This window comes from Heloderma suspectum, chromosome 14, assembly GCF_057233095.1.
Source record: "Heloderma suspectum isolate Gila_16-S chromosome 14, 16-S_ref, whole genome shotgun sequence".
Classification (NCBI taxonomy): Eukaryota; Metazoa; Chordata; class Lepidosauria; order Squamata; family Helodermatidae; genus Heloderma; species Heloderma suspectum.
In genome coordinates this window covers 11,994,398-12,011,959 of record NC_139471.1, presented here as the reverse complement: position 1 = coordinate 12,011,959, position 17,562 = coordinate 11,994,398, and the positions used below count along the sequence as shown (strand labels likewise).

Sequence of the window (17,562 nt, the reverse complement as noted above, 5' to 3'; positions counted from 1 at the left end):
GTTCGTGTCAGGAGAGGCACTCCATCACCTGTTCTAATCCCAAGCCGTGTAAGGCTTTATGGGTCAAAACCAGCACCCTGAATCAGGCTTGGAAACATAGAGGCACACCCATATATCTGTGTGTGTACATATACACACACACACTCTTATAGATATTATCTATATCTATATCTATGTCTATATCTATATCTATATCTATATCTACACACACACACACACACACACACATATATGCATACCTGGGCATACACATATTGCAAGAAGCAGCAGTACCTAATGTAACACTCAATTTACTATATATATAAATGTATATAATGTATATATAATGTATATATAGGTATATTTAATAATTTATACATAATGTATAATAATGTATTTATAAATGTATAAATATTTTTAAATATATAATTATAGACTTATATTATAATATATTATAATAACCCAAATTAATACATTAGTCTAATAATTTATACATTATAATTTATAATAATTTATGCATGTACATAAATGTATATGCAATGTATATACATGCAGATAAATGTATGTTATGCATATAAATGTATAATCCTAGAATAGTCACGGACAAAGGTCAGCGTAGTGCTTAGCATCTTGGACTTTGGCTGGCAAGACCTGAGACAGCATGGGAAAGGGCGGGATGGAACTGGTAGACAAGGAGCATAAGAACATCACCTCAGGATTTCCCAGTTTCCTTTCCCAGCCTCAGAGAGACACATTTAATCTCAAAGTCAACAAGCCAGTTCTAGCAGTTCTCGTCTCCATCAGTCTTTGCATAGATGAGGGGTCTTAACGGCCTCTTCGAGACCAGGCCATCCCCAAATACACTGCGCCACAACAGGTTAAACTCACAGCAATAAACTGTGATAAATCCATTTTATCCCCACCAACTGCAAGGATTGCAGCTGAGCTCAGTGAGAGCAGGGGAGCCCGCGAGGGCTGGGGGCGGCTGATGACGTCGCCGCCCCTGCTAGTCAAGACATTCCGGGAAGACCCCTTTGCCGCTGCTCGCTCCCTAGAAACTCAGAGGTACACTGCCTCTGAACATGGAGGTTCCATTCCACCATCGCCGATTAGGAAGGGGAAACACTTTGCACGCCATCTTCGTTTGTCACGTGCGGCAGCCTGAAGCCGGCTGTCCCTTTTGGGATGCCAGGGGAAGGAGGGCGGGGGGCCACAGCAGAGGCACCGTCTCACCTGAACATGGTCTGGACGTTGACGATGGTCTTGGCATCCGCCATGTAATCCTCTTCCGCGCACATAGTGCTCTCCTTGTCCACCACCACCAAATTGTCCGCATAAATAATCCCACACTGCAGCAAACTGTCGAGACTGGGAGAAGCCCCCCAGAGAAAGGTGGTGATTTAGGATTCGAGAAGGAAAAACAGCGGCTTTGAAGAGTCCGGGGCTGGGCTGAAATGTCTTGGGGAACACTTTTCGGGAACCTTTTCTGAGAACCGCGTGTTTTGGGCTCTTCCTGAACTGCTGGGGAATCTCAGCTCCCCCGCCACCCTGGTATCGGGGCCCCTGAATATCCAGCGATCACCTTGACCCTATCTCACCACCGATGAATAGAGTGGGGAGCTCTAGGGAGCCTTTTTTTGTTGCAATGTTTGATCCTCTCTCTCCCTCTTCCTACCTCTGCTTATACTTCCAGTCCAGCTAAGGGGTTGTCCTCCCCTCCCCTCCGTCTTCTCTGTCCCCCCCACTCTAATGTTTTAAAAGCTAATGGATTTGCATGAAAAAAAGATCACCTGCAGATAGGCAGTTTAGAATCTACCCAAAAGAAGGCCCAAAGGCGGAGCTGCTGAGCATATTGATCAAACTGACTACGGTACACCAGCTTAAAAAAAAAACCTTCAGGTTTCTAGCCCTCGTGACAGTGATGATAGACTTTAGTGCTCTGCGTGCAAAAAAATGCTTACTTATCGATGGTGCCTTCCATATAATAGACCATTGGGAAACAGCAGATGGCTTCCAGGAAGTGGTGATCGGGCCTGCAAAGGGAGAGGTAAAAAAGCCATGTGTTTCACAGAAGGCTCACCACGGTCTGGCACTCTGGTGCCCTGTCATTGCCCCTGGACATGTGACACCCCTCCTTACATCTCTGCATGGGCTTGCTTGTCTTCTCCACCCCCAGACTCCAGACAAGCTCCTCAGCCTTACCCACAAAGCCCTCTGAAGCCTTGTTATCTCTTACATCCCACCAAATCACTGCCCCACCAAATCCATCACAAATCTCCAGCTCACTATTGAGTGCTGATACCCAGCACTCAGAAGGTCCCAGGTTCAGTTATCAGGCACCCTTCCAATGTTGCTATTTAATTCAGAACCATGTGGAATGGAATCTTTGGTTGTTGTTTTTAGGTGAAGCACAATAGCTCAGTGCTAGAGCTCATGCTTTGCATCCAAAAGGTCCCAGGTCCCATCCCTGGCATCTCCAGGTAAGACTGGAAAGACCTCTGTCTGTAACCCTGGAGAGCTGCTGCCAATCAGTGTAGAGGTTCTTATGTCCTGCTGCACCACCTTCATCTATTCAAAGGTCTCCTGCTTCCTCAAATGAAGCAGCCTTTTCTCCCTTCCTGCCCCATATTCCTTGAGCGGCCTTTTCTCCCTTCCCACCCCGTATTCCTTGAGCGGCCTTTTCTCCCTTCCCGCCCCGTATTCCTTGAGCGGCCTTTTCTCCCTTCCCGCCCCGTATTCCTTGAGCTGCCTTTTCTCCCTTCCTGCCCCGTATTCCTTGAGCTGCCTTCTTCCCTTGTCTCCTTGAGCTGCCTTTTCTCCCTTCCTGCCCCGTATTCCTTGAGCTGCCTTTTCTCCCTTCCTGCCCCGTATTCCTTGAGCTGCCTTTTCTCCCTTCCTGCCCCGAATTCCTTGAGCTGCCTTTTCTCCCTTCCTGCCCCGAATTCCTTGAGCTGCCTTTTCTCCCTCCCTGCCCCGTATTCCTTGAGCTGCCTTCTTCCCTTGTCTCCTTTGTGTCTCTTTCTCATCCCTTTGGGCAGGGTCCTGTCCATCCATTTATGCTTTGTACATGGCCATGCGCACTAATAGTTCTATATAAATAAAGAAAGACATTTACAAACAAGGACCTTGCTTCCTTCTTTACTCTGATGTGAAGGAGGGCTAATTCCCCATTCTATAGTATTTATTGTATTGAACATGGCACGAGTTTTCGTCACTGGGGGAGTAACGAGGATGGAGTGATAGTGGCAACCAGAACAGAAGCACAAAATGGGCATTGAAGACTATGTGATACACTCGCCATCATTCAAATAACACAGTTCAGAGGCTCAGCAGGGGCAGTAAGCTAGGCAGAATGGCTTCCCAATGATACCTTCTGCTTGCAGCCAAGCACAGTAAAGCTTATTCAGCCCCTGAGCATAGTAGGCAGGGGGAAGCAGGGAAAAGGAAGGAATCAGACACACAGTTCTGGCAAAGCTGCAAGTTATTTGTACAACGGGGGGAGGAGTGGGGGTTGAGCTGACTCAGTGTAGAACAGCAGCAGGGGCAGTTTATCTGAGCGGGGAGAATTTGAGGAGCAGTATCTTTAAGGTTCCCTAATTGTACTTAGCATGCACCAGATTTTATTAATCACTCTCTGAGCGTCAACTTTGTTAGAACCTTTCTCCTAATATTCTAGTTTTCTACTTGCAGGGTTTTGCTGTTGTTTTTACATGGGGCTCTGATATAACATAGTGTGTGTGTGTGTGTGTGTGTGTGTGTGTGTGTAATTGACTGGGAAAAAGTACTTGCTTATTGTCCAATAGCAGCACGATGGGGTTTAACTCTTTGCGTGACCGATAGTATGCACGAAGAGGGACAATGAAGTTATACAAGCCGTTTCCAGCCGTCTCGGCTGACACGATGATCAGCTTGTTCTTAAAGCCATAGGCCTTGGCGTCTTCATAGCTGTTGTGCTTGCAGCCCTGGAGAGACACGGGAAAGCACCAGATCTTTACAGATCACCTCTGACTGTATTCAGCCACCTATCCGTCCCTGCCCGTAAGGCTCAGGGTAGGTGACAAAGGTTTACAGTTGGAAGGAGAATGGATAAATAGAGCTGTCAACCAGTTCAGAAGTTTAAGTAGTTGACAATTATTCATTTGCCTTTGAAATCATCTCAGGCGAAAGGACTAAGAAACATTGATGCAATTATTCGCAATTGTGCAAATGGCTTTTCGAAAGTAAAGTGCAGGCGTGGGGTCCCCAATCCAGATTGGGGCCCTGGTGTGGGGGTTGAGGCGCTCTAATTCTTTACCTGCTGTCAGGGTTCCCCTTATGACCTGGACCCCCTGAGCAACCCTTAAGGATCTCTTGCCTCCTTAAGAGTCCCACCTTCCTTCTTTCCCCTTCCCCTTCCCACAGTAAGGACGGGTTTAGGCTGTAGGAGTGGGGTGACTGACACACCAAACAGTTGGGGTTTAACCACAACAGTTTCCTGGTAAATTAAAGCATGCAAAACATAACTAAAGGTGTTTACACAATAGAGCTAAGTGATACAAAAGGCATTAAGAGAAGATGAAAAGTTGCAAAACTCCAGTTTCTTTGCCCTAGCTACCCCACCCCACCCCAGACAAACTGAGGGAACCAGGAAGGAGAAGCTGGCTGACAAGAACAAAGGAACAGAAGGTGGGATGTAGCAGGGAGGCAAGGGAAGTGGAGATCAGAGAAAGAGAATGAAAGTCCATGGGGGGGAACCCAGGTGAAAAAAGCAAAATCCTTGCCTATTCCATCTGGGACAGGAGCAGGGGAGTTGCTATTTGATCAACAGCCAATATCCCAGATGTTTCCACATTCGAGATGAATCCTGCCAGTCACCCAAACAGTTCTCCTCGCAGCAGTAAGATATTGCATGGCTACGCAGACAAGTGCAATACAGGAAGGAGGCTGTGTGAACAGGTTGGTGTCTGGGGGCCTTCATAGGGAGCTGTCAGCCCAAACCGTTTATTCACCTGCTTTTATTCACCCGCTTCTCAGGCGACTGGGTTTTCAGCAGGCATTGCCCATGCACCTTCACCACCATAAGGGCTAGAATCTTTAAAAAATAAATCAATATGATCCCCTGCCCTGGTAGCTGAATTCAGTACCAGTTGAAGGCTGTTTCTGCAGCTTCTAAACTGAATTTTCAACTAGGGATGTCAGAGAATTCCGCGACGGATCTCGGTGAGGCCGAATGCCAGTGCATTCAGCCCCCCGAAATCCATCCCGGAACGAAGCTCCCACCCCCCTACCCCATTAAAGGCGTGCGGGACGAAGTCCCCGTCGCCCCCACCCCACAAAAGGCACACGAAACGGAGCACTTACCTGTTCCCGTCCGCGCTGCTTTGCGAATGGCGGCCGTCCTGCAGCCGCCATTCGCTTCCTCCTCTTCATAGCCGTGTTGGCTACGTAAATACTTACGTAGCCTATCACGGCTAACACAGGGATGCCATTTGTGTCCCTGCGGAGGCCATGATAGGCTACGTAAGTATTTACGTAGCCTATCACAGCAGGGGGGAAAAAACCCAGCTGCCACCATTTGCATATGCTGGGGTTTTTCCCCCTGCCGTGATAGGCTACGTAAATATTTATGTAGCCTATCGCAGCTCAATACAGGGACGCAAATGGCGGCGGCTACGACAGCTTCCATTTGCGTCCCTGCAGGGCTGCCCAGTGGCCAGAGTGCCTCCCCCCGGTTGAGGATTCCGGGGAGAGGGATGGAGCGCCTCCCCCCCACCGCGGATTGCCCAGCACAGAGCCAGGTAGGTGTTTCGTACATCCCTACTTTCAACTCCCCAAAGGACACAGAGCTAAAGAACCGGTTCAGAAATGCCACGGAAGCTTACCTTATCCAAGCGCAAGCAGCAGAACGGTGCTTTAACGGGCAAAAGGTGACATAACGTCGGAGAGCTTCCGATGTAGGGGGAATTGGGAGGGTACCCTTTCACGTACCTATAGAATAAAAAGAGATTGATCATGGTTTGGGCCACTTTTTTTCTTTTTTTCTTTTGGGGATGGTGGTCCCTACTCCCCTCCCCAGTGTCCCTTGGAACATTCTGAGAAATCTGAAATGGCAGCTGCCAACCCAACACGGCTTCATGAGCTCTGGTCAGTTTGCCTCCTGCACCCCTCAAAACAGGCAAACGTGCCCCCTCCCCAACCCACCTTCACAACCTGCAAATAGGGCCACAAAAGTTGGGGGAGCCATTTTATCTCCACCCTCAAATCATTTTAAGCATTATTTATGGAGGACTTCAAACAGTTCAGCCATCACAGACATGTCCATATGATGGCACTGTGGCACTATCTTAAAAAACAGAAAATCATTTCATTCTCCTCCTGGCGTCTCTAAAGCCAGATCTAGGCAGAAACGAATGGCAGAAGAACGCCACACAGCAACGTAGCTGAAATGGAGCAGAAAACTGTTAATGGGAGGTTAATTTATGTAAATGGACCACTAGTGCAGGAAATAATAATACATTTGCATGGCATCACATGCACTGAACAGTTCGCTGGACGCTTGCTGGGTCTTTTCATATACACAGCACAATTCTGCTGTCTCCTTCTTACCCTCCATTGAGACCCAAGGGCCACCTGGACTTTTTCTGTGAATCGTTGCATTTTGATATAGAGACGAGAAGTTCCCCAAGTACTTGAAAACACCTTGTCTCAGGTGAGATCTGTAGGCAGTGCCTTAACTCTCTCTCTCTCTCTTTTCATACATGTGTTTATTTGTTTATTAAATATACATCCTGCCTTCCCAACAAAAATGGAGCTCAAGGCAGGTCGCAACAATAAAATGCAAGAGAAAATACAACATTGTAATCAAAACAGAAAAGCAAAATGGTTAAAAAAAAATAGCTCTCAGATCCTCCCAAGGCACAACACGCCAGAATCCACTGTCAGTTACTGGGTCCTAGAGCTGTGCTTTCCTCTTCTCCTTTATCCATTAGCTGTGCCTGCAACAGGAGATGGTTTGTTTTTTGGCCGGATCACTTCCTGGTAGCTTCACTGCTGCCGCAGGGCTAATTTTAAAGGGAGTTTAGTCCCCTCTCTGCTCCCACTGTTTCAGGGTCCCTGACTAGACATAAAGACTGGAACGGAGCAGCACTCTTGATGGAGCAGTATCAGGAGACTTGCTGAATTGCAGGATCTAGTTTAGTACTGGGTCAAACTATTCGGCCCAGCCAAATTTTATGTATGGATGTGGGCTCCTTCACGTGGAGCTTTTATCCTGCAATTGAGATTGCTCCTTCACGGAAGTTTGCGGGCTCTTTACATGACGCCTTGTCCCTCCAGGGCATCTCCTGCACTAAATGCCCTTTGTTCCATTTCTAAATAGATCGCAGATAATGAGCTATCAAATCACCCCAGTTGTGTTTCTGCTTCAGTTTCCTCAGCAAAAAGAGGGAAAGCGGCAAGAAGAGGAGTGAGATCAGTGAAAGATAATGGGAGACTCAGGTACGGGGAGAAGGGTAGGGGGAAGGAAGTGCGTGTAAAGGGAGTCCGTGGTGATCCTGCATTTAAAACAAGCAGAAAGCTCCGTTTTAAATGCAGGATTTTAGGCTGGTGTAGAAACGCCCTATATGCATGTGTTTTATTACATTTATATCCTGTCTTTTTGGGTTAGGCTGAGAGTCTGTGACTGGCCTGAAGTCACCCAGGGAACTTCAAGGCTGAGTGGGGACTAGAACCTGGGTCTCCCAAGTCCAACACTCTAACCACTACACTACACTGGCTCTCTGTGGGTGGGTGGGGAATATGGCACCCTAAGAAGAGGCAGCAAGGCTCTTTTTGGTTTGTTTAAAGCAGGGGTAAGCATCTGGCACCCTCCAGATGTTTTGGACTACAACTCCCATCAGCCCAGAAAGCATGACCAATGGGTAGGGATGATGGGCAGCATAGTCCAAAATATCTGGAGGGCATTGGATTGCTTAGCAGAAATCAATCAGTCAGTCAGTCAGTCAGTCAATCAATCAATCAATCAATCAGTCCTGGGCCACTTTGTATTTAATGCAAGGTCAACATTTCCATGAAATTTACCCTCCCTGCAGAAAATCACAGAATATTCGCCACACACATACACTCAGTGGAGGCTCATGGCCAGTGAGACTGGTGAGGGGAAGCAGGTCAGCTGAGATGGAACCAAGGCACCAACATCTAATTTTCCTACACAAAAGCAACAGGGCGTCCATTGCTTTCCCTCCATGCAATCACAAACCCAAATAAATTGTTAAAAAAGAAGTACAGAGCTATTTTCCTGGAACCTTAGGCCCACCTAAGCATGCACACACAATCACACACTTTTTCTTTTCTTTCTTTTTTACTGAGCAAGATACCGCAGTGGGCTTGGGAACAGGAAGCAGAAATGGCTCTGATAAAAAATCTCCAAGCCCGCTGCAATATCTTGCTCAGAAAAAAATGCTACTACCCCACAACCACCACACTGCAACTACCAGATCTTGCTTAAAAAAAAGAAAGAAAAGAAAAAGTGTGTGTTTGTGTGTGCATGCTTAGGTGGGTCTAAGGTTGCAGGAAAATCGTTCTGTACTTCTTTTTTTTACAATTTATTTGGGTTTGTGATTGCATGGAGGGAAAGCTGAGCCACAACCGTCACATCTTGCTCAGAGAAAAGAAGAAATGACCCACAGCCACCAGATCTTAGAAAAAATGCAATGCCCCACAGCATAACAGTCAGCTACTCCCACCCTGAATAAAAGGCATTGGGGTGGGGGTGGGAATCCTTTACATGTAGTTTGGGCTGGGTCTTCTCAGCTGGGCAGGAAACAAAGAAGAAAAAGAACGTCACTAACAAGAAGGGCTCTCTCTCTCTCTCTCTCTCTCACACACACACACACACACACACACACACAAAAAATTAATCCTCTGCCAAGTGGGGAAGAGAAGCACCCAATCCGTGGCATTAAGAAAAGGGAAAGAGAAAGTGCAAAAGTCGCCCCCCCCCCCAGCCAGTCCCACAGCCATTTTCATTGGCTCCCTGGCCCATCCCCTGAACTATTCCGATTGGTCTGGCTGGCGCCCCTTTGACTTTCCTCCCCCAACTCTGTTGTGATTCCAGCTGTGCACAAATGGACTCTCAAAATTCTTCACCCTATTTGTGGGCAGAGAAATTGGGGCAGGGGGACACAATCTCAATGAATTTTCTCCAGGGGGCGGAGAAATTCTCCACAGTTCCTCCCAGGTAGGGCTCCCCATTGGCAGGGGTTGTTGCACAGTTTCTCTCTTTTTCCATAAGGGTTTTTTATATGTGAGGGGAGCAGCGTTTAAGTCTAGCTCCTTAAAGTTTCCTTCCCCCATGAAAGACGCTTCCGTTGTTCTCCCTCACTCTCCGAAATTCCTTCACCACTGAATTTCTTTTCAAAAGCAATTTCTCTTCTATCAGACTGAATGAGAATGGTCGAAAAAATGTGGGAGAAGTTTTCGGCACAGCACTTCTGATCAGCTTGGTGGTTACTGGGCAATGTGGCTTCCTCTCTGCCCCCCCCCCCCGAACTTTCTGCCTATGGGGAGGGCAGGTAAGATTGCCCCAGGCAGGCCTCCCCAATTCATTCCCCTCCCCATGCCTTTCCTGGGGAAGTTCTTCTGCCGTTACATGCCTTGCACGTGCAAATGAAGATCGTGAAGCTGGGCAGGGGAAAAATACTCGGTCTCAGCAGCTGGGTGGACGCAACAGAAGGCGACACGCTATGATGTAAGTTTTAACACAGGGGGAGGGGGAACACAGCCAGGCGCAGGTGTTCATTGCCCCTCCTCCCCAAAAACACCAGCCATCCCTGCATACACTTTTGCAGCAGACAAATGGTCCCACAAAAATGTGTATGTAGGATCGGAGTCTAGTTTCACAGTGTGTTCACAAGAATCCCAAGTCTGAAATCTAGCCAGGAACCAAATCACCCCCAGCTCCCATGCTTTAAGGTCTAGTTGAGCAGAGGTGTGGGGTGGCAGGGGGGAGATTTGGAAGCAGGGCAGGGGTTCAGCGTCTCTGGACTGTACCACTTCAGACTGTGGGTGAAGGTGTGGCATAATCAAATTCTTCCCCAGGATGAACAAGTCTCTACACTGACGAAACTAACACACTGGTAAGAAGGTTGGCTAGAACCTGAAATGCAAGCAGAGCCCTGCTGGGTCAGACCAAGGGTCCATCTAGTCCAGCATTCTGTTCACACAGTGGCCAACCAGCTGTCGACCAGGGACCCACAAGCAGGGCATGAGCACAACAGTACCCTCCTGCCCATGTTCCCCAGCAACTGGTGCACATAGGCACACAGCCTCTGAGATGCTGGAGGTAGCATATAGCCATTGAGACTAGTAGCCATTGATAGCCTTCTCCTCCTCCATGAATTTGTCCAACCCCCTTTTAAAGCCATCCAGATTGGTGGCCATCACTACATCTTGTGGTTTGACTCTGCACTGTGTGAAGAAGCCCTTCCTCTGATCTGTCTGGCATCTCCCACCAATCAGCTTCATGGAATGACCCCAATGGGTTCTAGTATTATGAGGGAGGGAGAAAAATGTATCCCTATGTAAATTTTCTATATGCAGCATTTAAAAAGAGAAAGAGAGAGAGGGAGAGGGGGGGAGAGAGGGGGGGGAGGGAGGGAGGGAGGGAGGGGGAGAGAGGGAGGGGGAGAGAGAGGGAGGGAGGGGGGAGAGAGAGGGAGAGAGGGAGAGAGAGAGAGAGAGAGGGAGAGGGAGAGAGAGGGAGAGGGAGAGGGAGAGGGGGGAGAGAGAGAAGGAGAGAGGGAGGGAGAGAGAGAGAGGGATGGACGGAGGGAGGGAGAGAGAGGGGGAGGGGGGAGGGAGAGGGAGACAGAGAGAGGGAGGGAGAGAGAGAGAGGGGGAGACGAGGGAGAGAGAGGGGGAGAGAGAGTAAGAAGGACAGAGAGAGAGGGAGGGAGAGAGAGAGAGAGAGAGGGAGGGAGGGAGGGAGGGAGAGAGAGAGAGAGACAGGTGCTTCCAACCATGCATTTCCCCTCTAACAGTCTGATGTGGTACAATCCAGGAACCAGTCCAACCACCTCATTTGCTTGTTGTTTGAGCCCAGCCTGAAACCAAAGATATGAACTGAAGGCTCACTGACTCTATCACAGTAAGGCCTTCGTCGTCTGACTGAGTCATCTCATCCTCTGATTGGTCGCTGAGCATGTCACATGGTAAGAGGGAACAACTGTCGGCCACCTCCAGGACTGGAGCGATGCTGGGCCTCCGTTTGCCAGAGCCGTTCTCCGCCGGCAAGGTGAGCTTGCTGTTGTTGACGGGGCGACACTCAGTGTTCTGCAGGTCCATAGCTACCGTGCCTGAAAGAGAGGGAGAAGAGGCATGAGGCACCAGCTCCTTGTTCACTGTGCCATGGGGACAGCTGGCCAGAAGGGGGAACTTCAGGCACGCCTGCTCTCATAGGAAACTGCCCTGTCTTTAAGATGGGCCTCTGAGGCCCTGCTCTATGCCCTGCCCATGTGGGATTTTAGCTAGGTGGATACAGGTGACAGGGCCTTTTCTGTGATGGCACCATAATTGCTGAACTTCCTCCCAATGGAGCTTGAGGACTTCCTGTTTAGAAATTGAGCATAGCATCCTTAATATGACAATGAAACCAATTAGCTAGGAAGGTGGTGGGCTCTCCCACACTGGAGGCATTCAAGATGAGGCTGGACAGCCACCTGTCTGGGATGCTCTGACTTGGATTCCTGCTTTGGGCAGGGGGTTGGACTTGATGGTCTTATAGGCCCCTCCCAACCCTACTATTCTATTATTCTATGATTTCTCCTCTTCTTCATCTCTTTGACAGCATTCTGTGGAAACACAGTCCAAACGGGGGATCATTCTAAAACTTATAGTATAGATCCAACCCTACTATCCTATGATTCTGTGATTGGGATGGGCAACATATGACCCTCCAGATGTTGTTGGAAGGCAACTCTCAGCAGCTGTAGCCAGAATAGCTAGGAATCACAGTCAACAACATCTGGAGACTCACAAGTTTCCCACCCCTAGCAAAGGTGATACTCCTGTAGCATGGCTGAACATAGGAAGCTGCCTTATACTGAGTCAGGTCCTTGGTCCATCTAGTCCAGTATTGTCAACAGTGACTGGCAGCAGCAGCTCTCTGGGGGTTCAGGCAGGAATTTTCCCAGCCCTATCTGGGGATGCCGGGGATTGAACCTGGGACCTTCCGCGTGCAAAGAAGGTGCTCTAACACTGAGCCATGGCTCCTCCTAAGCTTATGTAGCTAACTCCACACCTGGTCATCCTTACACGCTTGTTTTCCATCGGTGAAGAGGTCCTAGCTGGTCTACCTGCATAGACAGATACACACAAATGCAGAAGGGAACAGAAGCAGTTGCCATCTGCATCACACTTGTGGAATATTGTCCCCACAGAGGCTTACCTGATACATATCTTAATATAAATTGGAGGCAGGGAAACACTTTTTTTTTAAAGGAGAATTTCAGGGCCCTATAAATTACATTGTGATTCTAGCCTTGTTTTGACTGGTGGATTGTACTCTTCTGTGTTCTCTGATTTAAAGTGTGTGTGTGTGTGTGTTAATTCCTCTGCTCTCTGTTTTTAAGCAATGCATTTTAATCTGCTGTTGCCTTTTGTATGTTGCACCTTTACTGCAATTGTGATTTAATTTTTAATTTTGTTGTCGTTACATCTTGGAAGCTGCCTAGAGAACTTTTGTTATCAGGCACCCTAAAAATATAAATAATTGTTGTGAACCTCCCAGAGCGCTTCAGCTATTGAACAATACAGAAAAGTAATAAGTGAGTGAATGAATGAATGAATGAATGAATGGATCAGCCCAAACGGCCACCTAATATCCTGTTTCCTACAGGGGCCAGAGAGATGCTTCCAGAAAGCCCACAAGCAAGAAATGAAGGCAATAGCTCCCTCCCACTATTTTACCCTCCCCCACAACTGGTGTTCACAGGTATACTTCATCTGAACATGGACGCTCTATTCTTATCCACCCTGGTTAAGAGCTGTGAGTAGGCCATGAATTTGTCTAATCTTGTATCAGAATAAAATAACTGCCCTGCTGGGTCAGACTAAAGGTCCGTCTAATCCAGCGTTCTGCTTCCCACATTGGGAGGATACAGTGCCTCTGAACACGCAGGTTCTCTTTAGCTACTATGGTTGTCAAGAGGCCATTATCTTGTCCGATCTCCTTTAAAAACCATCTAAGCTGTTGCATCCCAAATGTGGTTTTTTGAGCACCAATGCAAAGCTATTTCTTGCCCAACATTCATGAATCGTTTCGGAATGGATGTTTGTCTAGAAGCCAGGTGGGTGGGGAAACGTGCACATTTTTTTTCAGGGCTAGGCAACCCGGTACCCTCCAGACGTTTTGGTCTACAACTCCTATAATCCTTGACCATTCACCATGCTGGCTAGGGCTGATGGGCATAGTAGTCCAAAGCATCTGGAAATCACCAGGTTGCCTATTCCTCCTTTTATGTATTCAACAGCATTCAAGTCTCGAACAAGGAAGATTTCCAGGGTGTGTGTGAGTGTACATCTACATGTGCATTTTTAAATAGATCTTCTTAGTGTGAAATGCAAAGTGCTTTTTATTCTGCAAAGTGACTGTAGGTGGTTTAATGATTGTGTTCACATTTTAATAAAGCAACATTGTTCAAGTCATCACGCCTAGGCTTCTGGGTGACTGTCTTTGCACTGGTTGTGAATCATGGCTGCATTTGAAAGCCAGCAAGGAATTCTAACTGGTGATCCTGGGGAGGTTAGAAGTGGAAGATGGGAAGAACAATCCTTGACTCTGTTCAGAGGTGGGAAACTAGCAAGAAAAACCCTTTCAATTGGGCTTACAGCATGGGCAGAAGAGAGGCAAGGCTGTATAAGGCAGCACAACACAGAACCAGGACATTCTGAAAAGGCAATTTTAGCAAGAGTGAAAATGAATCTGATCCTGTGAACGTCTATGTCAGAAGTGCATGGAGCAGCTTCTGAATATTTGCCAGCTGTCTCCTAAAGATTTGATCTCTGTCTTTGCCATCCAGTGCAATGGAAAAAAGACACAGTTCTAAGATGTAGAAAAAATATATAGTTTTCTTGGTCAAAGTAGCAGGATCCATCTTGGAGATGTATCTTTTCAGAGATCTCTGCAGGCAATCTTTGCCATGGGCTCCAACAGGCTGTTCCCTGACCTTTGCTAGCCTGGCTTTCACCTATTGGATCGACTGGCCACCAACAATAATATGAATCACATGGCATATCTCGTGACCTACTTCAAACTGCAGGGCCATTATGTGTCCGAAAACTAGCATGTCAGGGGAAAGTATTCTGGCCTACCCTTATGACACAGTATTTTTTTCCTATATGTAGGGATTATCGTCATAATTGTCATCATTATTTGTATAGGGGAAGTGTTCAAGAATAGGACACCCCTGCCCTACACTTATGTGGCACAGTTCAAGAAGAGCTGCAAAATGCAGTTCTGCTGACTATGTGCCTCAGTTCTAAGACTGTAGAGCTGTGTGCAAATGGCCTCTTGAAATCTTCCACCTAGTCAATAGGCAGGGAAATTATGTGTGGGGGGTGGGGAACCATTTCACCAGGTTTCTCCAGCGGGAAGAGAAAATCTTAATCAGTGCTCACCATTAGCATCGTTTCTTTCTCCCCCCGTCCCACCCTGCTGTTTCAAGAGGCAACATCAGCAGCTCTTTTGGCAGGCAGCCACCATTTTGCATCGTCCTCAGTGCCCCAGATCTAGCATGATTCCAAAGCATTGTGTGTATGTCTGGGGGGTGGGGGGGTGGCAGCCACCATGACAAAAAGGTAGAGAATATTTGGAGAAAATCCTGCAAAGTAGCCTTCTTTTTCTGGGGGCGGGGACGGGATATAAAAAAGAAAAAGGTCAGAAATTTTCTCACAAAAACTGTTCTGAGAAATTTAAGCTCAGCTCTAAAACATTGTGCGACACATCAAACGCACCTCACTCATTGCTTTGGAAATGGGTGCTGCATGCTTCGGATTCTCTTCTGTAACCTTCGACCAATACAGTTATATATCTGGCGCTTTTCAGAACCAGCTAGCATCGCTGGCCATGTTTTCCTTCCCTCTGACTGAATACAGCCCCATTTTCTGGGGGAATTAATCATTCTGTCCCTCATAATTTGTACAAAGCCCCCCACTGAGGGGGCGGGTGCAGGCAGCAAGCAAACAGTGCTTTGAAAATATAAATGCATTGTGCTAGGCAGGAAATATTCCAGAGCAGGAGATGAGGGTGTTGGAGCAAAAATGGGGACACAATTTGCTAGATGTTTAGTTTCCTGCTGTGTCTTCAGACAGGAGTGCTACTGTATTCCCTGTCACTTCTGTGCAGGGATTCACATGGACTGGTTAGAATGTGTGTGTGGGGGAGATCCACCTAGTTTCCCCTCCCCTCTCCCAAGTTCCAAGCTCTCATGACTGCAGGAAGGAACAGGTGAGATAATATCACAATAAGAGCCATAGTACATACAAGAACATCAGAACTTAAGAACCTAAGAGCCATGCTGGATCTAGTCTGACAACCACCTGCCTCTGGAGTCCTGCAACCTGACTGCCTGGAATTGGACTCTTGCTGAGTCCTCACAGAGCTTAACACCACACATTTCCTAGGTAGTGTTCCATCTACTGTAATCAGCACTCAGTGATGTGTAGTGGAGGTGTGGAAGAAGGGACGGATGAAAATTTTGTTTGGTCTGAATTTTTATCCAGTTTGCAGCTGCTGAATGTATATGTGAAATAGAACAGGCTTGCGTGCTGAAATCTGCACTTTTCAGAATTCTGCAATGCAATCCACAATGCAAAAATGTGCACAAAACAGAAAAATGTGTTCCTTAATATATGCATTTTTGAGTTGTGAATTACTCAATGTATTGAGAATTATTCTCAATGTATTTTGTGCAAACCTTTTCCTAATATATGTATATAAAAATATTAGAAGAAATGTGCATGACAATGCATATGAATTTTCGTGCTGATTGGGGGGGGGCAAATTTGCAAACTGATGAGGAAATAGGCTAAACAAACTTATGGTTGAGAGAATGAGAAACTGAGCAAAAGCGAAAATGACAGATTGGCCAGCTCTTATATGGAAACATGAAGTATGTTGACATTACATCATATGCCCTTAGGAGCAGTTCAGCAATAGAATAAGCAGCTAGGAGAGGAGGCAGGATTTCATCCTTGGTGTGTTTTAAAGTGAAAACTGGACCAGGAAATTGTGATGGATGATTTAGGTGTAGAATATACTGCCTTAGAGTCGATGGTTGAACTTGGAGAAACCCTTCCAAACTGAAGTCTGTGTCCAAACTTCATATTTATAGCATGCCAATGAGGTCTTGAGCCCTCTCTTACTTGTGTCTGCCCTGCATTTTCTGCAAATAAAACTTCTGGGAAGTGGCTTAAGAATAAAATGATCCAAAAAGGACCTGGAAGGTCACAGTAAATGACAAGTAAAATGTGTCAGCAATAGGACTTTATCAGGAAGGGGTGAGGAGGAAAGGAGAGATACTCCTGGCATCTTCAGTTAAAAGGATTTGGTACGATGTGAAAGACTCCACTCATGAAGAGTTGTTTCCAATCAGAGTAGGCTAAATGCTAGCCTAGTTGGACAAATATCTGACCTGCTCCTCAAAACTTTTTGTTAACATGAGAGTGTCCACAAATCCCAGCATATCCAGTGATTGCTTCAAAAGGGGGTGAGATGCTTTGCCTATTCAGGAAGCAATCCCCTCGGTCTGAATGGGTTTCATTTTCCCTCAGTAATGTCAGCTCATAGCCAAATCCGATTGGTTACATAGCACTGTGACATCATCACATTCCCTATGGGATCCCTGATGAGCTGGGATCACTTGCAGATGGAGAAAGAAGCCCTAACCAAAGGCGGGGGGGGGGGGAGACTGCCCTTGAAGGAAACCACTTTGATAATTTAATGCTCAAAAAAGGTAGGAAAGAGGAGACCTACACCTGTTTTTAAAATATAGTATTACCTTGCAATGCACCATTGAGAGAGGCTGGAGAAAACTCACCCATGCTAGCGATGATGCTATGGACTGGCAACCTTGAGGGCCCATCATAGATGCCTCTACCCACAAAGCCTTTCTTTTTTTGCTTCTCTTCCTGCTTGAATATGAAAGCCGAGTTCTCCTCCTTCGTGATGTTGATGTAGAAGCAAATGTCAGATGCTGTCATGATGTGTCGTGGTCCTGGGTTGAGGAGAATGCTCTTGTTCTCCTCCCTCCTCACGCCCATCAAGCAGACACCATACCTGCAAGGAGCATCGCATGACCTTTGGCAAAGCCACCATCAGCATGGCCAAACACTGAGCTGCCATGTTGATGTATGTCACGGGGTGGGAGAAATGGAGTGGGAAGCAGAAGCCATTGGTGGGTTGGTGGGTTGATTGACTGATTGCAGTGTGTATTGTGTATCCTGCATTATCACCAAATGGTGCCCAAGACAGTTAAACTGCAGTTTATGGAAAGGTCAAAAGGATGTCCTAAGCCCCCTTCAGAAGCTTCTCCTCCATGTGCCCTG

At 47.1% G+C, this 17,562-nt stretch overlaps 1 protein-coding gene and 1 long non-coding RNA gene across 4 annotated transcripts in view; one reads left to right on the top strand and one right to left on the bottom strand.

The window, feature by feature from the left end:
• The window catches only part of KCNT1 (potassium sodium-activated channel subfamily T member 1), a 187,997-nt gene that overhangs the window by 24,397 nt on the left and 146,038 nt on the right, over positions 1–17,562 (bottom strand). For all 3 annotated transcript variants that reach the window (XM_084821145.1, XM_084821144.1, XM_084821143.1), the window contains 6 exons: positions 17,055–17,293; positions 11,096–11,312; positions 5,841–5,946; positions 3,769–3,941; positions 1,941–2,012; positions 1,213–1,347 (listed from right to left, as the gene is read on the bottom strand). In XM_084821145.1, coding sequence (XP_084677271.1) covers positions 1,213–1,347; positions 1,941–2,012; positions 3,769–3,941; positions 5,841–5,946; positions 11,096–11,312; positions 17,055–17,293 — 942 coding nt within the window. The remainder of the gene's footprint in view (positions 1–1,212; positions 1,348–1,940; positions 2,013–3,768; positions 3,942–5,840; positions 5,947–11,095; positions 11,313–17,054; positions 17,294–17,562) is intronic.
• On the top strand, positions 7,335–13,660 carry LOC146335695 (uncharacterized). Its single transcript, XR_014785922.1, has 3 exons — positions 7,335–7,455; positions 11,106–11,251; positions 12,854–13,660. It is a non-coding gene; the product is annotated as an uncharacterized LOC146335695 (long non-coding RNA).